Below are 16,130 nucleotides of genomic sequence, written 5' to 3' on the forward strand. Positions count from 1 at the left end.
ATTATGTAAATTACTTCAAAAAAAAAAAAAAAAAAACAGTTCTAATAAACACTTGCTTGCTAGAAACTCCCTAGTTGTTGCTGTTGTTATTTTTCACTCTGTTGCCCAGGCTAGAATGCAGTGGCACAATCAAAGCTTACTGCAGCCTCAAATGCCTGAGCTCAGGCCATCCTGAATAACCAGAACTACAGGTGTGTACCACCATATCCAGCTAATTAAAATAAATGTTTTGTAGAGACGGAGTCTCGCCATGTTGCCCAAGGCAGTCTTAAACTCCTGGCTTCAAGTGATCCTTCTGCTTTGGCCTCCCAAAGTTCTGGTATTACAGGCGTGAGCCAGCATGCCTAGCTGAAACACCCTGGTTTTATTGAGATGCTGCTATACTGTTTCTAGATCATAGGAGAAATGAATTTTAAGAGGCTTCGTGTATATAAGAGACAGATTTTCCATTCAAATAGTCAACACTTTCTGATTCTGTGTATCTTAATTACTAATTTTACCTCCCACATCTCATTATGGCCTACTGGATGCAGAATAACTAGTATGCTAAAAGCTGAAAAAGCTATGTTAAATTGGCATTTCTGAACTGCCTATCCTAATATCTCAGTTCATATTTTGCCTAAGAAAATGCTATGCCAAAGCACTTGTCAGTCACCTGCCTCAGATAGGTTTATTTGACTCTGTTTCTCTTACACGCACTCAAACTGTAGTACAAAACAAAAGTATCTTCCTATTATGTTAATTCCCTTTCAAACTCAAGCACAGTAAAACAAAAACTCTTACAGTTGTGGCAGATGTGTACTAAATAAATCCTTCCCTCAAAAATTTCGGAAATACACTGATAAAATACTATAATACTTTTTTATTTTTATTAAAAGAGTTATTAGATAATATTAAGAATATGCCCACGCTAAAGCCCAATGACTGTTTTGTTTCTAACAACAACTTCATCTTTTCCTAAACTGCTGGCTCAGGTATTCTTGAGATTTTACTGGAGGAGAAAACTTAGTAGTTAAGTAAACAGCTCTGAAGTCAGAGAGCCCAAGTTCAAATCTCAAGTCAATCACTAGCTGTAAAGTTCTTGAGGTAAGTAAATTAGTCATTATAAGCTGCAGTTTCCTTAGCAGTAAACTACTAATAGTAGCATAGGATGAGTATCCCTTGTCGGAAATGCTTGGGACCAGAACTGTTTCTGATTTCAGATGTCCTGAAATTTTGGAAAATTTGCATTAAAGTTGTCCCTTGGTATCCATGGTGAATTATTAGTTTCAGGACTCCCCATGTCACCCACCTCATAGATACTAAAGTCCACAGATGCTCAAATGCTTTATATAAAAGGGCATAGTATTTGCATATAACCCACACGTATACTCCCATATACTTTACATTATCTCTGGATTCGTTGTGATACCTAATACAATGTAAACGCTATGTAAATAGTTGTTATCCTGTATTGTTTAGGGACTCATGACAAGAAAAAAAGTCTGTACATTTTTAGCACAGATACAACCATCTTTCCCCCTGTTCCCCAAATAGTTTTGATCCACAGCTGGTTGAATCCATGGATACAGAACCCATAAATATAAGAGGACTGACTGTACTTGTTGACTGAGCATCCCTAATTAGAAAATCTGAAATGCTCCAATAAGGATTTCCTTTGAGTGTCATGTTGGTACTCAAAGTATGTCAGATTTTGGAGCATGTTGGATTTTCAGATTACGAATGCTCAAACTGTAGTAGTTATCACTGTTGTAATGATAGAGATAATGCCAGTAAAGCCTGTAGAACATACGGTCTAGCATGAGAAAAGTATTTATATAAATATTAGCTATCCTTGTTATTCAGTTATTTTTCTTTCTGCCATATGAAAGCCATAGGTTTGAGTTAAAAAAGAAACTTCCGTATCTAACTAGGAGACAAGTGCTGATAGCTAAGATAATGGGTAAAAGGCCTAGACAGCATTTCAGAGATCTAAGAGGCAGCCCTCTTAGACAGGCCCCGAGGCCTAGTATCAGGACCTAGAGCAAAGATCATGCGTGTTATGCTTTAGCAAAGAACTTGGCTGCATTGTGTCCATGTCCTAGGGTTCTGTGGAAGTTTGGACTTGAGAGTGATTTAGGGTAGCTGGTGGAAGAAATTTCTAAGCAGCAAAGCGTTCAACATGTCGCATAGCTGCTTCTGACAGCATATGCTCAGATGCATGAGCAAAGAAATAACCTAAGGCTGGAACTTATACTTAAAGGGGAAGCGGAGCATAAAAGTTTAGAAAATGTGCAACCTATCCATGTGGTAGAAAAGAAAAGCCCATTTTCAGGAGAATTCAAGGGGGTTGCAAAGTAACCACTTGCTAGAGAAATTTCCGAATCTAAATAGGAGACAAGTGCTGATAGCTAAGATAATGGGTAAAAGGCCTAGACAACGTTTCCGAGACCTAAGAGGCAGCCCTTCCCATTACAGGCCCTGAGACCTAGGATAGAATGGTTTTATGGACCAGGCTCAGGGCCCCGCAGCCCTCCACAGCCTTGGGACATTGCTCCTTGCATCCCAGCCACTCCAGCTCCAGCCATGACTCAAAGTGGCCCAGGTATAGCTCAGGACTCTGCTTCAGAGGATCCAAGCCATAAGCCCTGGTGACTTCCATGTGGTGTCAAGCTGTGGGTGCACAGAGTACAAGGGCTGAGGCTTGGCAGCCTCCACCTAGATTTCAGAGGATGTATGGAAAAACCTAGGTATCTAAGCACAAGTCTGCTTCAGGGGTGGAGCCCTCATGGAGAACCTCTACTAGGGTAGTGCAGAGGGGAAATATGGGGTTGGAGCCCCCACACAAAGTCCTCACTGGGGCACTGCCTAATGGAGCTGTGAGAAGAGGGCCACCGTCCTCCAACCCCAGAATGGTAGATCCACTGACAGCTTGTACCCTGGGCCATGAAAAGCTGTAGGCACTCAACAATGCCAGCCCATGAGAGCAGGTGCGGGGGCTTAACCCTGTAAAGCTACAGGGGCAGAGTTGCTTAAGGCCTTGGGAGAACACCCCTCCCACCAGTGTGTCCTGCATGTGAGACACAGAGTCAAAGGAGATTGTTTTGGAGCTTTAAGATTTAATGACTGCCCTGCTGGGTTTGGAACTTGTTTGGGGCCTGTAGCCTCTTTCATTTGGCTAATTTCCACCGCTTTGGGGATGGAAATGTTTACCCAATGTCTATAATCTCATTGTATCTTGGAAGTAAATAACTTGTTTTAGATTTTATAGGCTCATAGGTGGAAGGGACTTGCTTTGTCTCAGAACTTTGGACTTTTGAGTTATTGCTGGAATGAGTTAAGACTTTGGGGGACTGTTGGGAAGGCATGATTGTATGTTGCAATGTGAGAAGAACACATGAGATCTGGGAAGGGCCAGCGAGGGAATGATAGTTTGGAAGTGCGTCCCCACCCAAATTTTACTTTGAAATGTAATCCCCAGTGTTGGAGGTGGGGCATGGTGGGAGTTGACTGATTCATGGGGGCAGATCCCTCATGAATGGTTTAGCACCATTTGCTTGGTGCTGTACTCACTATAGTGAGTGAATTCTTAAGAGTTCTGATTACATAAAACTGTGTGGCACCGCACTCTCTCACTCCTGCTTTTGCAACGTGACGTGCCTTCTCCCTCTTTGCCTTCCACAATGATTTAACCTTCCTGAGGCCTCCCCAGAAGCAGATGCCACTATGCTTTCTATGCAGCCTGTAAAACCATGAGCCAATTAAACTTCTTTTTTTTTTTTTTTTGAGACAGAGTCTCGCTCTGTCGCCCAGGCTGGAGTGCAGTGGCCCGATCTCAGCTCACTGCAAGCTCCGCCTCCCAGGTTTACGCCTCAGTGTCGCGAGTAGCTGGGACTACAGGCGCCCGCCACCTCGCCCGGCTAGTTTTTTGTATTTTTTTTAGTAGAGACGGGGTCACACCGTGTTCGCCAGGATGGTCTCAATCTCCTGACCTCATGATCCGCCCGTCTCGGCCTCCCAAAGTGCTGGGATTACAGGCTTGAGCCACCGCGCCTGGCCGGTTAAACTTATTTTCTTTACAAATTATCTGGTCTCAGGTTTGTTTGTTTATTTATTTATTTTAAGACGAAGTCTTCCTAGGTCGCCCAGGATGGAGTGTAGCAGCGCGAATCTCGGCTCACTGCCACCTCCACCTCTTGGGTTCAAGTGATTCTCTTGCCTCAGCCTTCTGAGCAGCTGGGATTACAGGTGCCTGCCATAATACCTGGCTAATTTTTATATTTTTAGTAGAGATGGGTTTCACTATGCTGGCCAGGCTGGTCTTGAACTCCTGACCTCAAGTGCTCTGCCCACCTCAGCCTCCCAAAGTACTGGGTGTCAAGCCTGTACTGGCTTGAGCTACCAAGCCCAGAAGGTATTTCTTTATATCAATTCAAGAATGGACTAATACAGAGTCTACCATAAAAGTGAGGACAGTAGTTACTGGAGGGGAGAGCAAGAGGGAGAGGTTAGTGATTGGGGAGGGGGCAGAAGGGAGATTATCTGGTGCTGGCAGTGATGGTTGCATGGATATTCTCTTTACGATACATTTTAGCTCTATAAATGTGGTTTACCCTTTTTAGTTAGATTCAATAATCAAGAGATTTTAAAAGCACAAAACAAACCTAAAGAACTCATTGGAAAATAATCAGAAAGATATGTAAATTGCATGTTTTAAATACTTGTTTCCTTAAAGGTAAGAAAAAAGAGAAGTCGGCCGGGCCCGGTGGCTCAAGCCTGTAATCCCAGCACTTTGGGAGGCCGAGACGGGNTACACTTTCCACAATTTGCTTGGAAATTTCCTCAAAGAAATATCCAAGTTCATTGTTTACATATTCTATTTTCCTTCCAACAGTAGAACATAATTCAGCCACATTTTGTCACTTTCTTTTTTTTTTTTTAGATGGAGTTTTGCTCTTGTTGCCCAGGTTGGAGTGCAATGTTGCAATCTTGGCTCACTGCAACCTCTGCCTCCCGGGTTCAAGCGATTCTCCTGCTTCGGCCATCCCAGTAGCTGGGATTACAGGCATGTGACACCACAACTGGCTAATTTTGTATTTTTAGTAGAGACGGAGTTTCATTATGTTGGTCAGGCTGGTTTTGAACTCCTGACATCAGGTGATCCACCCACCCTGGCCTCCCATAGTGCTGGGATTACAGGCGTAAGCCACTGTGCCTGGCCCATTCTGTCACTTTCTAACAAAGATCACCTTTCTTTTAGTGTCCAATGAATGTTCCCCATTTCCATCTGGGTCTTCACTAAAGTGCTTTTAACATTTATATTTCTAGCAACATTCTGATCCTAATGTTAGTCTAAAAAAAACCTTCTCTACAGCTCTTTTCTCTTCTTTCCGAGCCCTCACCAGAATTGCCTGAATATTCCCAGTTCTACAAACAGTTCCTCTTCAAGGAAATCTAGTCTTTTTCTATGAAGCACCTTAAAACTTTCCAGTCTCTGTCCAATACCTAATTCCAAAGCCACATCCTCACTTTTAAGTCTTTGTTACAGCAACACCCCACTTCCCAGTACCAAAATCTGTATCAGATTTCTGGGACTGCCATAACAAAGTAACCACATATTAGGTGGGTTAAAACAACAAAAATCTATTTACAGTTTGAAGGCCAGAAATGCATACATATTATACATAATTAATCAAGGTGTTAGCTGGGTCATGCTCTCTGACAGTTCTAGGGGAGTATCCTTCCTTGCCTCTTTCTAGCTTCTTGTGGCCACAGAAAATCCTTAACTTTCCTTGGCTATTTGTGTCCAAATTTCTCTTGTCTTATAAGGCTACCAATCATTGGTTTGGGATCTACCCTAATCCAGGATGACCTCATCTTAATTTGATTATATCTGCAAAGGCATTATTTCTAATTAAGGTCATATGCATTGGGACCAGGGGTTAGGATTTGAATATACCTCTTCTGGAGCAGGCACAATTTTACTCAACAAATAGCACAATTCTAAAAGCAGAGACTTCTAGGAAAATGTAACATGGTCCATGGTAGTAGTAATTTCTTTTCTGAGATGGAATCTCGCTCTGTCGCCCAGGCTGGAGTGCAGTGGCGCCATCTTGGGTCACTGCAAGCTCTGCCTCCCAGATTCATGCCATTCTCCTGCCTCAGCCTCCTGAGTAGCTGGGACTACAAGCACCCACCACTATGCCCGCCTAAGTTTTTTGTGTTTTTAGTAGAGACGGGGTTTCACCATGTTCTTGGTTTCACCAAGAACACCAGGATGTTCTTGATCTCCTGACCTCGTGATCTGCCAGCCTCAGCCTCCCAAAGTGCTGGGATTACAGGTGTGCGCCACCGTGCTCAGCCTGGTAGTAGTAATTTTTATGATATGAACATACGCTATTAAGCTCCTTGGTCTCCTGGTGGTGTTGGATGTTAGTTTAACCTTGTTTAGCCAGGACGTTTCCCATAACTTCATCATTAATCATTTTTCTAAATAAAAACATCTTTATTTAGAATGAACTAATAGAAATCTCCAACCTTTAGTGCTTCAGTAGCCTTGCGAAGCTCCTTAATAACCGATGATAAAGCTTCTGGGTTAATTCCTTGTTCACAAAGCCGTACACAAATAGACAGAGTTTCCATATCTAAGCCAGTATTCAAAATTCTTGAAATCTCAAGCAGAACTGAAAAAAGAAACAAAAAGAAACTTTTAAAAAGAGGCTTACATCATTTAAAAATATGCACATAGTACTTTCATTAATTTATATATCACTGCACAATACCAAGGAATTAGCATAGCATCCCAGATTTTGGAAATCTGCATGTAACATTTTCTTGCCTTTACTTAGTTTCAGAAACTTAAACATAAACTTACACTTGCCTTCACATAACTGCCTTTTACATCTTGGTATATATTCTGGCACTCATTTAATATCTAACACATATCCACCATACTTAGGATAATTCTGAACGCTTGCTTATTTTTTAGTATTCTTTTAAAATGCAGTTTAACTAGTTGCATATTGTGCCATTTTATGGAAACGCTACACTTAACTGCTCTGTTACTTTAAAAGTTAGGCTGCTCTCATGTTTCCCCCATTCAAATATTGATAAGAATCTATCTGTACATACTAAATTTTATTTCATTAGGATACATTTCTGGAAGTACAACTGTTCAGTCAGTAATACACATATTTAATTTGCTGAATTGAAGTACAATAGTCAAAAAAAGTAATGTACATATTTAAGGCTTTAAAAGTGTTTAGAAACTTTTATGACAATTTGACAGCGTAAATCATGTCTATTGAATCTAATAATAAAAATGAAACTTTATATTTTTTTAAACTTCATTTGTATAGTACTGCATTTTATTGTAGTTGATAGAACTCTGTCTTTTTTTTTTTTTGAGACAGAGTCTTGCTCTGTCGCCCAGGCTGGAGTGCAGTAGCCGGATCTCAGCTCACTGCAAGCTCCGCCTCCCGGGTTTATGCCATTCTCCTGCCTCAGCCTCCTGAGTAGCTGGAACTACAGGCGCCCGCCACCTTGCCCAGCTAGCTTTTGTATTTTTTAGTACAGACGGGGTTTTGCTGTGTTAGTCAGGATGGTCTCGCTCTCCTGACCTCATGATCCACCCGACTCGGCCTCCCAAAATGCTGGGATTACAGGCTTGAGCCACCGCACCCGGCCAGAACTCTTTGTCTTTAACATGAGAAGCACAAACAGAGAAACTTGGTTTCCAAAGTGATTTTCTGAATCCCTTCCATTACAGGTTGTAAGTACACCGGTTCCACTGAATTTTGTTTTATGATTGCTTCCCAGAGAGTATTTAGAATATTTTAAGTCTACTGTCAACAAATTATTTATTGTTTCCTGTATCATATCCCCTTGGCATTATGCTTAGAAAGTTATTCCTCATGCAAAGATTATATCCACCAGTATTCTCTTCCAGCACTTGAAAGTTTATTTCCCAATACCCCCCATAAGTATTTATCTCCCTGGAGTTTGGGTGGAAAATAGGATCTAACTTTTCCTCTCAGAAATCAGCCAGTTGCCCCAGTAAAATTTATTGAATGACCTAAGTTTTCCCTACCCAGTTGAGATGCCACCTTTATTCATAGTAAATTCCCATATACCTACAAATCTGTTACATGTCTATCTTTTGTAAAGGCAACCATTTATTTATTTTTTTTTTTTTTGAGACAGAGTCTGGCTCTGTCGCCCCGGCTGGAGTGCAGTGGCGCGATCTCGGCTCACTGCAAGCTCCGCCTCCCGGGTTTATGCCATTCTCCTGCCTCAGCCTCCCGAGTAGCTGGGACTACAGGCGCCCGCCACCTCGCCCGGCTAATTTTTTGTATTTTTTAGTAGAGACGGGGTTTCACCGGGTTAGCCAGGATGGTCTCGACCTCCTGACCTCGTGATCCGCCCGTCTCGGCCTCCCAAAGTGCTGGGATTACAGGCTTGAGCCACCGCGCCCGGCCAAGGCAACCATTTAATTACTAACTTTATATTGCATGTAGTAGGGGAAACATTCCATTGTCATCTTTCATTTATATAAGCCCTTTTATTCTTTGGATGAACTTAAAATTTTCATCAATTCTAAAACAAATTCCAATTGGATTCTGATTAACTGTATAAAAACTACATATTATTTTGGGAAGAATGGACAAGTTATCAATATTTAGTCACCCATTAATTTAAGTCTAAGTCTTTCTGAAAATTCTTATAGTATTTATCATGTTCATGATAGGTCCCTCCCATTTTTTTCATATCAGATATTCACCTTCATCCCTAGAAGTTCAATTTGAATCGGGCACAGTGGCTCACGTCTGTAATCCCAACACTTTGGGAGGCCAAGGTGGGCAGATCACCTGAGGTCGGTAGTTTGAGACCAGCCTGACCAACATGGAGAAACCCCGTCTCTACTAAAAATACAAAATTAGCTGGGCAAGGTGGTACATGTCTTTAATCCCAGCTACTTGGGAGACTGAGGCAGAAGACTTGCTTGAACCTGGAAAGTAAAGGCTGCGGTGAGCTGAGATCGCGTCATTGCACTCCAGTCTGGGCAACAAGAGCAAAACTCTGTCTCAAAAGAAAAACAAACAAAAAAAGTAGTTCAATTTGAGTCTTAAAAAAAAATGTCTTCCATGCCTCTGCTAAACTGTTTGGAGATACAGAGTATAGTTCTGATGCCCTTGTCTGCTGGTCTGCTAATTCTAACATCTGTGTGATTGGGGGGATGTTTATTACAATTGACTGAATTTTTCACGTCATGGGTCACACTGTTCTGCCTTGCATACCTGGTAATCTTTGACTAGATGCCTAGGTACAGGATATTTTTGTTTTCTATATTCTTGAGCTTTAGAATGAGATACTGTTATCTGGAAATGGTTTGATTCTTTCAGGTATTACTTCTTAGCTCTGTTAGGCAGGACCAGAGCCCCGTTTAGCATAGGACTAATTATTCCCCTTACAACTGAGGTAAGAATTCTGAGTACTCTATCCAACGTCTCATGAATTACAAAGATTTCCATTCTGGCTGGTAGTTACAGGTACTATCCTCAGCCCTGTGTAAGCATGGTGCACTGTTCACTCCAGTCGTTCTAGATGGTTCCCTCCCAGTTTTCTGAGTACTTTCCTCACACATCTGCTAATTAGTGCTCTGAATACTTAACGGGGACACTTATACAGATCTCCAGCATTTTTTCTGTGCAGTTCTCCCCTCTCAGGTACTGTTATTCAAACTCTACCTGCCTTGGTCTCCTGGGTCTTCTAAACTCCTTCAGTCTTCTAAACTCACTTCAGTGTGTCCACCGGGTTCCGCCTGGGTTCTCCCTGCTATGCTGAGGCCTGGAACTCTCTGAAGGCAGTGAGCTGGGGCAACCCAAGAAATCACTTTGCTTGTTTCCTGTCTCTAACGCATCACTGTACTCTGATGCCTGATGTCCAGTGTCCTGAAAACCATTGTTCTATATGCTTATGAGTTTTCTTGGTTGTTTCAAGTAGAAGCATAAATCTAATCTCTGTTACTCCATCTTGGCTGGAAGATGACAGCCTTCCCATTTTCATTTCTTCAGTTCTGATATTCCAGTTTACTGATACTTTGCTCTTCAGCTGTATCCAGCTGGTTATTCACACTATCTGCTGAATTTATTTCAATACCTTTTAAGATTTCCAATTTCTCCCCATAATCACTTGTTTTATAACTAAATGCTTATTTATAGTGACTAATTTCACAGCTGTTGATCCTGCCTTCATCTATTTAAGGCTATATTCTTAAACTGTATTTGAGATTGCTCTATTATCTCTATTTCTTGAAGTATAAGCAAGCAGCAAAAGATAGTGGTTAGGAGTGTGAGGTCTAGAGCCAGACTACCTGTGTTCAAATTCTAGCTATAGTATTTAGTAGGCAAGTTACTCTCTCTGTGCCTTATTTCACCATTCTCGAAAGTGAGGATAATAAGAGTACCTATTTTAAAGGATTAATGTGAGAATTAAAGGATACACTGAGAATGGTATCCATTTGTTTTGCTGAAACTGCCTTGCAGTCCTTTGGAATGATGCTTGACATACAGTAGGGCTCAATAAAAGAGTTCCCTGTTACTACCACTTTCCCTCTTTTTCCTTTTCCATGTTAGTTGCTCATGTTTTTTATCTACTTTATGTGCTTTGTCATTCTTGGCTGAAAGCTCATCTTCCATAGATTTATTTTAGGTGTCCTGGACTGGTGACACATTCTAAGATAGGAAGCTGTATCCTAGCCTTAGGCCTCTAGATCAGGGCTTGTAGTATTTTTGGTTCAGATCCAAAAAACACATGGACGGTGCTTCTCAATCTCTGGCTGTGACAAACGGCACATTTCTGACTCCCAGCTTCCGTGAGGCAGGGTAGCATGCTTTGTCAGGTTCTATTCCCAACAATTCCCTGTTGTGGTTCCCATGTGCTCCTTTCTTTTGGGGGAAACCTCTCTTTTCCTGATCAACGGAGACTTCCTTTCTTGCTTTTGAACAGGTCTATCCTGATACAGTTTCTTACTATTTCCTATTATTTTTATATTCTTAGAGTTTCAGCAAGTGCTCAATCTACCATACTGAATCTTCACTTTATTTTTGACTGTCTTCATAAATGGATTCTACTTAGCCCTTGTACATTCTAGGTGGTTACCATCAGTATACTGGAACATTACATATTACACTTTTTAATCACTAGTCACCTTGATGAATTCTATGATGCTTCTAACAGTTTTTCAGTTGATTCTCCCCCTTCTCTGTCCAGTTTGTTCTCTTCATGGTAGACCCCCACCTATAAAGGCTATGCTTATTCCTGACTTCACGCCTTTGTTCATGCTTTCCTCCTCTGCCTCTTATCCTCCCTTCATATAACTCAATGCTGTTTTCTTAGTTCATCTCATCTCTGGTATTTCTTCTTTAAGCCTTCTTTTCAAATGAACACCTATTTTTACTTCCTATTTTCACAAATCACCTGTAATCAAAAAGTATTTCTTTAGTGCCCACTATATGATTAGTACAGGTTGAACACTCCTAATCCCAAAATCTGAAATGTGAAATGCTCCAAAATCCAAAAATTTTTAAGTACTGACATAACACCATAGTGGAAAATTCCACAGCTCATATAATGGATCAAAGTCAAAATGCAGGTGCTCAATACACAGCTCATTCAGCATCCCTGAGGGAAAAAAACAAAATTACCTTCAGGCTATGTGTATAAGGCATATATAAAACATAAATGAATTCTGTGTTTGGACTTGGGTCCCATCCCCAAGGTATCTCATTATGTATGTGAAAATATTAAACAAAAAAAAGTCTGAAATCCAAAACATGGTCCCAAGGTTTTTGGATGAGGGATAATCAACCTGTAAATGTATGTATTTTGTGCCTATTATGCTACTGCTGCAAATACAGTTATGAACAAGGAAGATACGGTCCCAGTCCTCACAGATATTAATCCAGGAGGAGAGATAGATATTAAAGTAATAACTGATTCCAGATATAAGTAAAATAAAGAAAAAGAGTGGAATACTTCTGAAACAGATTACACGGGCATCTTACCAAGTTTGGAAGGACACAGTGTTTCGCTAAGACTTGTCTGAAGAAGTGGCAATTACACTTAGACATCAAAGGTGAGAAGAAATCAACCAGACTAATACAGAGGCAGGAGGAAGGGTGATGGGTGAGAGCAAAGAAAACAGCTTGTGTGATGGTTCCTACACTAGAGGGAACTTAGTAAATTCACAGACCTGAACTGCTGTTGTGAAGGCAATGTAATTAACGGGATGAATGGGTATAAAATATGAGATAAGTCCTAATGAAGATCTTAGAACTGTGGAAAGCTATTGGAAGATATAAAATAGGAACATGAATAGATCAAATTTGCAATTTAAGGACTTTTTGGCTGAGTATCAAATGAATCTTTAAAAAGTCCAGTTATATCACAATTTTGATAAAAGACTGGTGGGTAGTACGATCAGGAGATATTTAGCCAACCTGAAATGAGTCAAGAATTGAAAGGGCTTAGTGAAGAACAGGAGGCAGAGGAGGTCAGAAAGCAAGATGGACTTCCAGATTTCTTTCTCAAATGTGCAACTGGATTGATGGTGGTAGCATGGATTACCTGTTTGTTTTGCTGGCACTGCCTTGCAGTGCTAGTCAAATGGAATACATATACCATAGATTCTTTAACTCCTTTCTCTATAATGTGTTTCCTTTTCTTTTTTTTTTTTTTGAGATAGAGTCTAGCTCTGTCACCCAGTCTGCAGTGCAGTGGTGCAATCTTGGCTCACGGCAACCTTTGCCTCCCAGGTTCAAGCGATTCTCCTACCTCAGCCTCCCAAGCAGCTGGGAATACAGGTGCCTGAGCTTACTACTACATATATATATACTATCTCATATATATACCATCACTACTATATAATACTATATAACCACAGCACTACTAATATGTATAGTATATAGTGATAAAATACGCTATATATAGAGTGTATAATTATATAGTACTAACTATAATATATACTATATTATAAGTACTAAGTAATCAGTACTTACTTTATATATATATAAAGTAGGTGCTAGCAGGCCGGCACAGTGGCTCAAGCCTATAATCCCAGCACCTTGGGAGGCTGAGGCAGGTGGATCACCCGAGGTGAGGAGTTCGAGACCAGCCTGGCCAACATGGTGAAACCCTGTCTCTACTAAAAATACAAAAATTAGCCAGGCGTGGTGGCGGGCACCTATAATCCCAGTTACTCCAGAGACTGAGGCAGGCGAACTGGGTCCTATGCCCAGCTTGAACCTGGGAGGCAGAAGTTGCAGTGAGCCAAGATCGCGCCACTACACTCCAGCCAGATTTGGTCTCAAAAAAAAAAAAAAACAAAAAAAAAGTAGTGCTATGATAAAGACTCTAGTAAGGAATAACTATCAAAATTAAAATTCAGATGCATAGGATGATTTGAGAGGAAAATAAAAATTAAAGTATAAAGCAATCAATAGAGAATACCTAACATATCAAAAAACTGAAAAGCAAAGGAGGCAACCATACACAGTGGGTTGGGCAGGGGGTGTTGTTGAAAAGGCACGGCTATTTCAAGAGAATGCAGAATTTTTAAGGATATAAGGATGAAAGCAGAGATCTCATGCAGACCTTATTCTAAATAGGCAGGGATAGTTCTTTTCAGAGTGAGCTGCACAGATAATTGATTAATACAAAGTCAGCCTGCTGCCTCCCATGTCTTTAACAAAATCCTTCCATTTCATGATCAAAATGCAAATGTAGCCAAGAGTTCTGCAATTCATATGACTTAAAGGGGAGTTCACAAATCCTGCCATTGAGGGGGGAAATGGTACTCAAAAAGTTTTGAAAATTTCACTTTTGATCTCACGGGTTGATTTAAATACTGTGAAACACCACATCCCCTCTCCTTCATTTTTTGTTTTACTTCACTTTTTCATATTCTTACTCTCTGTATAATCTTCATTTTACACCAGGTTTTCTCAGAAAAGATCTTGATGATGCAGCCAACACAAATCATCAGTTTTCAATTGTACATCAGTCCACCAGAGAGAAAATGTGAGTTTTCTATTCAAATAGGATCCTATGGCCATATACATAAGGAACCTAAGTACAGCTAACAAGAAAATAGGCTAGAAGTGAGGTCTTATACTCTTTTTCCAAGGAAACATACAAGATAGTAAATTTTTATACACAGACACACACACACACACACACACATATATACACATACATAAATTCACTTACAAAATAAAACTAGTAAGTGTTGATACATCAAAAATGATAGAAAAATAGGCTGAATATTAACATTCTCAGAAAACAGCAAGGTAGATAATGAACAAGTGAAAATTAGATGCAAAGGCTCTAAAATGTAATTCTTTGAAAAGGAAATGAGCAGCCAGTGCAGAAAAAGCCAGCAGCCCTTCTGCAGGGGCTATGTAAGAAAATGAGGCCGGGTATGGTGGCTCACACCTGTAATCCTAGCACTTTGGGAGCCCAGGTGGGTGGATCACCTGAAGTCAGGAGTTCGAGACCAATCTGGCCAACACGGTGAAACTCCGTCTCTACTAAAAATAAAAAAAAAAATTAGCCGGGTGTGGTAGCGGGCACCTGTAATCCCAGCTACTCTGGAGGCTGAGGCTGGGAAGAGTTGCCTGAACACGGGAGGCGGAGGTTGCAGTGAGCTGAGGTTGCGCCACTGCACTCCAGCCTGGGCAACCACAGCAAGACTGAGTCTCAAAACAAAACAAAAAAAACCAGCCTACAGTGAAGGAGAAAGAGATACAGGAGTGAGAATTTCATAGGGTTATCTTTTAACAGAGAGGGAAGCTGACGTAAGTAGCCTCTGGAAAACGTCTAGGCCCACTGCAAATGACATTTAACATCGATCAAACACTCATAATACAGGTGGATGTGAGTAAAAAGGAGACAAAGGAGACTACAGGAGAGATGACATCGGAAATAATATAAAAATAATTGATCTTCTTTGATATATTTTTACATGGTTGTCTTATTTAAATCTTCACAACTCTTGGAGGCAGGATTTTATTTTAAACAAACAAACAAACAGGCTCAATGATGTTTAGGTACCTAGTCCAAGCTCACCACAGGGTTATAAAGTGGCATTAGAGGGTGGAGAGAAGGTAACCGGCAAGACACTAATTTCGTGTGCTGCAACGCTTGTGTAGGCTTCACACACACGTGCCTCCGGGGCCGAAAACAGGCGACACCCATAGCACTTGGGCACCGGAGTCACCCGCTTCAAGAGGAAACTAGGATAATCCTGACGAAGGGGGAAACTTACTCATTCGCAGGATATTAAAGGCCGCCTACTTAAGTGCGAAGAACACGAGGCATAGCGGTGACCAAACACCTGGCCCCTGTCCCCGCCAGGATCCCAACCTTGGTGATCCCAACCTTAGGGATCTCAACCTTGAGGACCCCCGAAGCGCCCCGCGCGGGAATCCGGTGGGCTGCGGCGCGCAGGAAGGAACGGGTGTACTGGGTGGGGTGGGCGTGGCGCTGTCACCGCAGGAGATCGGGCGGGTAAGGCGGACCTGGGACGCGGGATAGAGGGGGCGCGGCATTCGCGCGAGAGGGACACGGTGCGCAACCGGCTGACTAGGGGGCCGCAACGACTGGCGCGCGCGACAAACTACGCAGCGGCGGAGACAACTCTCAAGGGATAGGGCCATCAGCCCTGCGGCCCTGGCAGGTCCCTTCCGAAGATCTTCGAAGATGCCGTTTGGGGCACGAAGGGGACCTAAAGTCCTTCCCAGGCTCAGCTCCGCCTGGGAGCCTTGGCTCTGGGAAGGCAGGCAAGGTAAAAGGAGCGCAACGGACACTCACCGTCCATGGTCTCCCGCACCGCATTCAGATTCGCCGCCGCGGCCGCCGCCGCCCCCCCAGCGCCGCTGCTACTCGCCATGGCTAAGGCCGAGGGAGGCGGGAGAAGGGCCTGACCCGGAACTGGAGCGCCTTCCTCTCTCCTGGGCAATCACATGGCGCGCCTCGGCTCACGCCGGGCAGGCTCCGCCCCTCGCGCTCGCCGCCGGCGTGAGGCTGCGTTGATTTGAATTTGGAGCCTCGTTCCTCTGCGCTGAACGTGGAGCAAGGAGTTGCTATTCGAA

General features: G+C 42.2%; 2 protein-coding genes across 2 annotated transcripts in view; both read right to left on the reverse strand.

Annotated features, from left to right (window-relative positions):
* Nucleotides 1-6,464, reverse strand: part of LOC108540367 (mitotic-spindle organizing protein 1-like) — a 15,536-nt gene extending 9,072 nt beyond the window's left edge. Inside the window, exon 1 of the mRNA XM_017889426.1 lies at nt 6,422-6,464. Within this exon, the coding sequence (XP_017744915.1) occupies nt 6,422-6,464 (43 nt within the window). The remainder of the gene's footprint in view (nt 1-6,421) is intronic.
* A 34-nt stretch (nt 6,465-6,498) lies between these two features.
* MZT1 (mitotic spindle organizing protein 1) lies at nt 6,499-16,116 on the reverse strand. The gene is made up of 2 exons (XM_017889427.1): nt 15,850-16,116; nt 6,499-6,662 (listed from the first exon to the last, which is right to left on the reverse strand). Exons 1-2 carry the CDS (start codon nt 15,926-15,928, stop codon nt 6,499-6,501), a joined length of 243 nt encoding a protein of 80 aa, XP_017744916.1. The 5' UTR covers nt 15,929-16,116.
* Between the last annotated feature and the right edge of the window lie 14 nt (nt 16,117-16,130).

Source organism: Rhinopithecus bieti, unplaced genomic scaffold (genome assembly GCF_001698545.2).
Source record: "Rhinopithecus bieti isolate Rb0 unplaced genomic scaffold, ASM169854v2 scaffold_17962, whole genome shotgun sequence".
Classification (NCBI taxonomy): domain Eukaryota; kingdom Metazoa; phylum Chordata; class Mammalia; order Primates; family Cercopithecidae; genus Rhinopithecus; species Rhinopithecus bieti.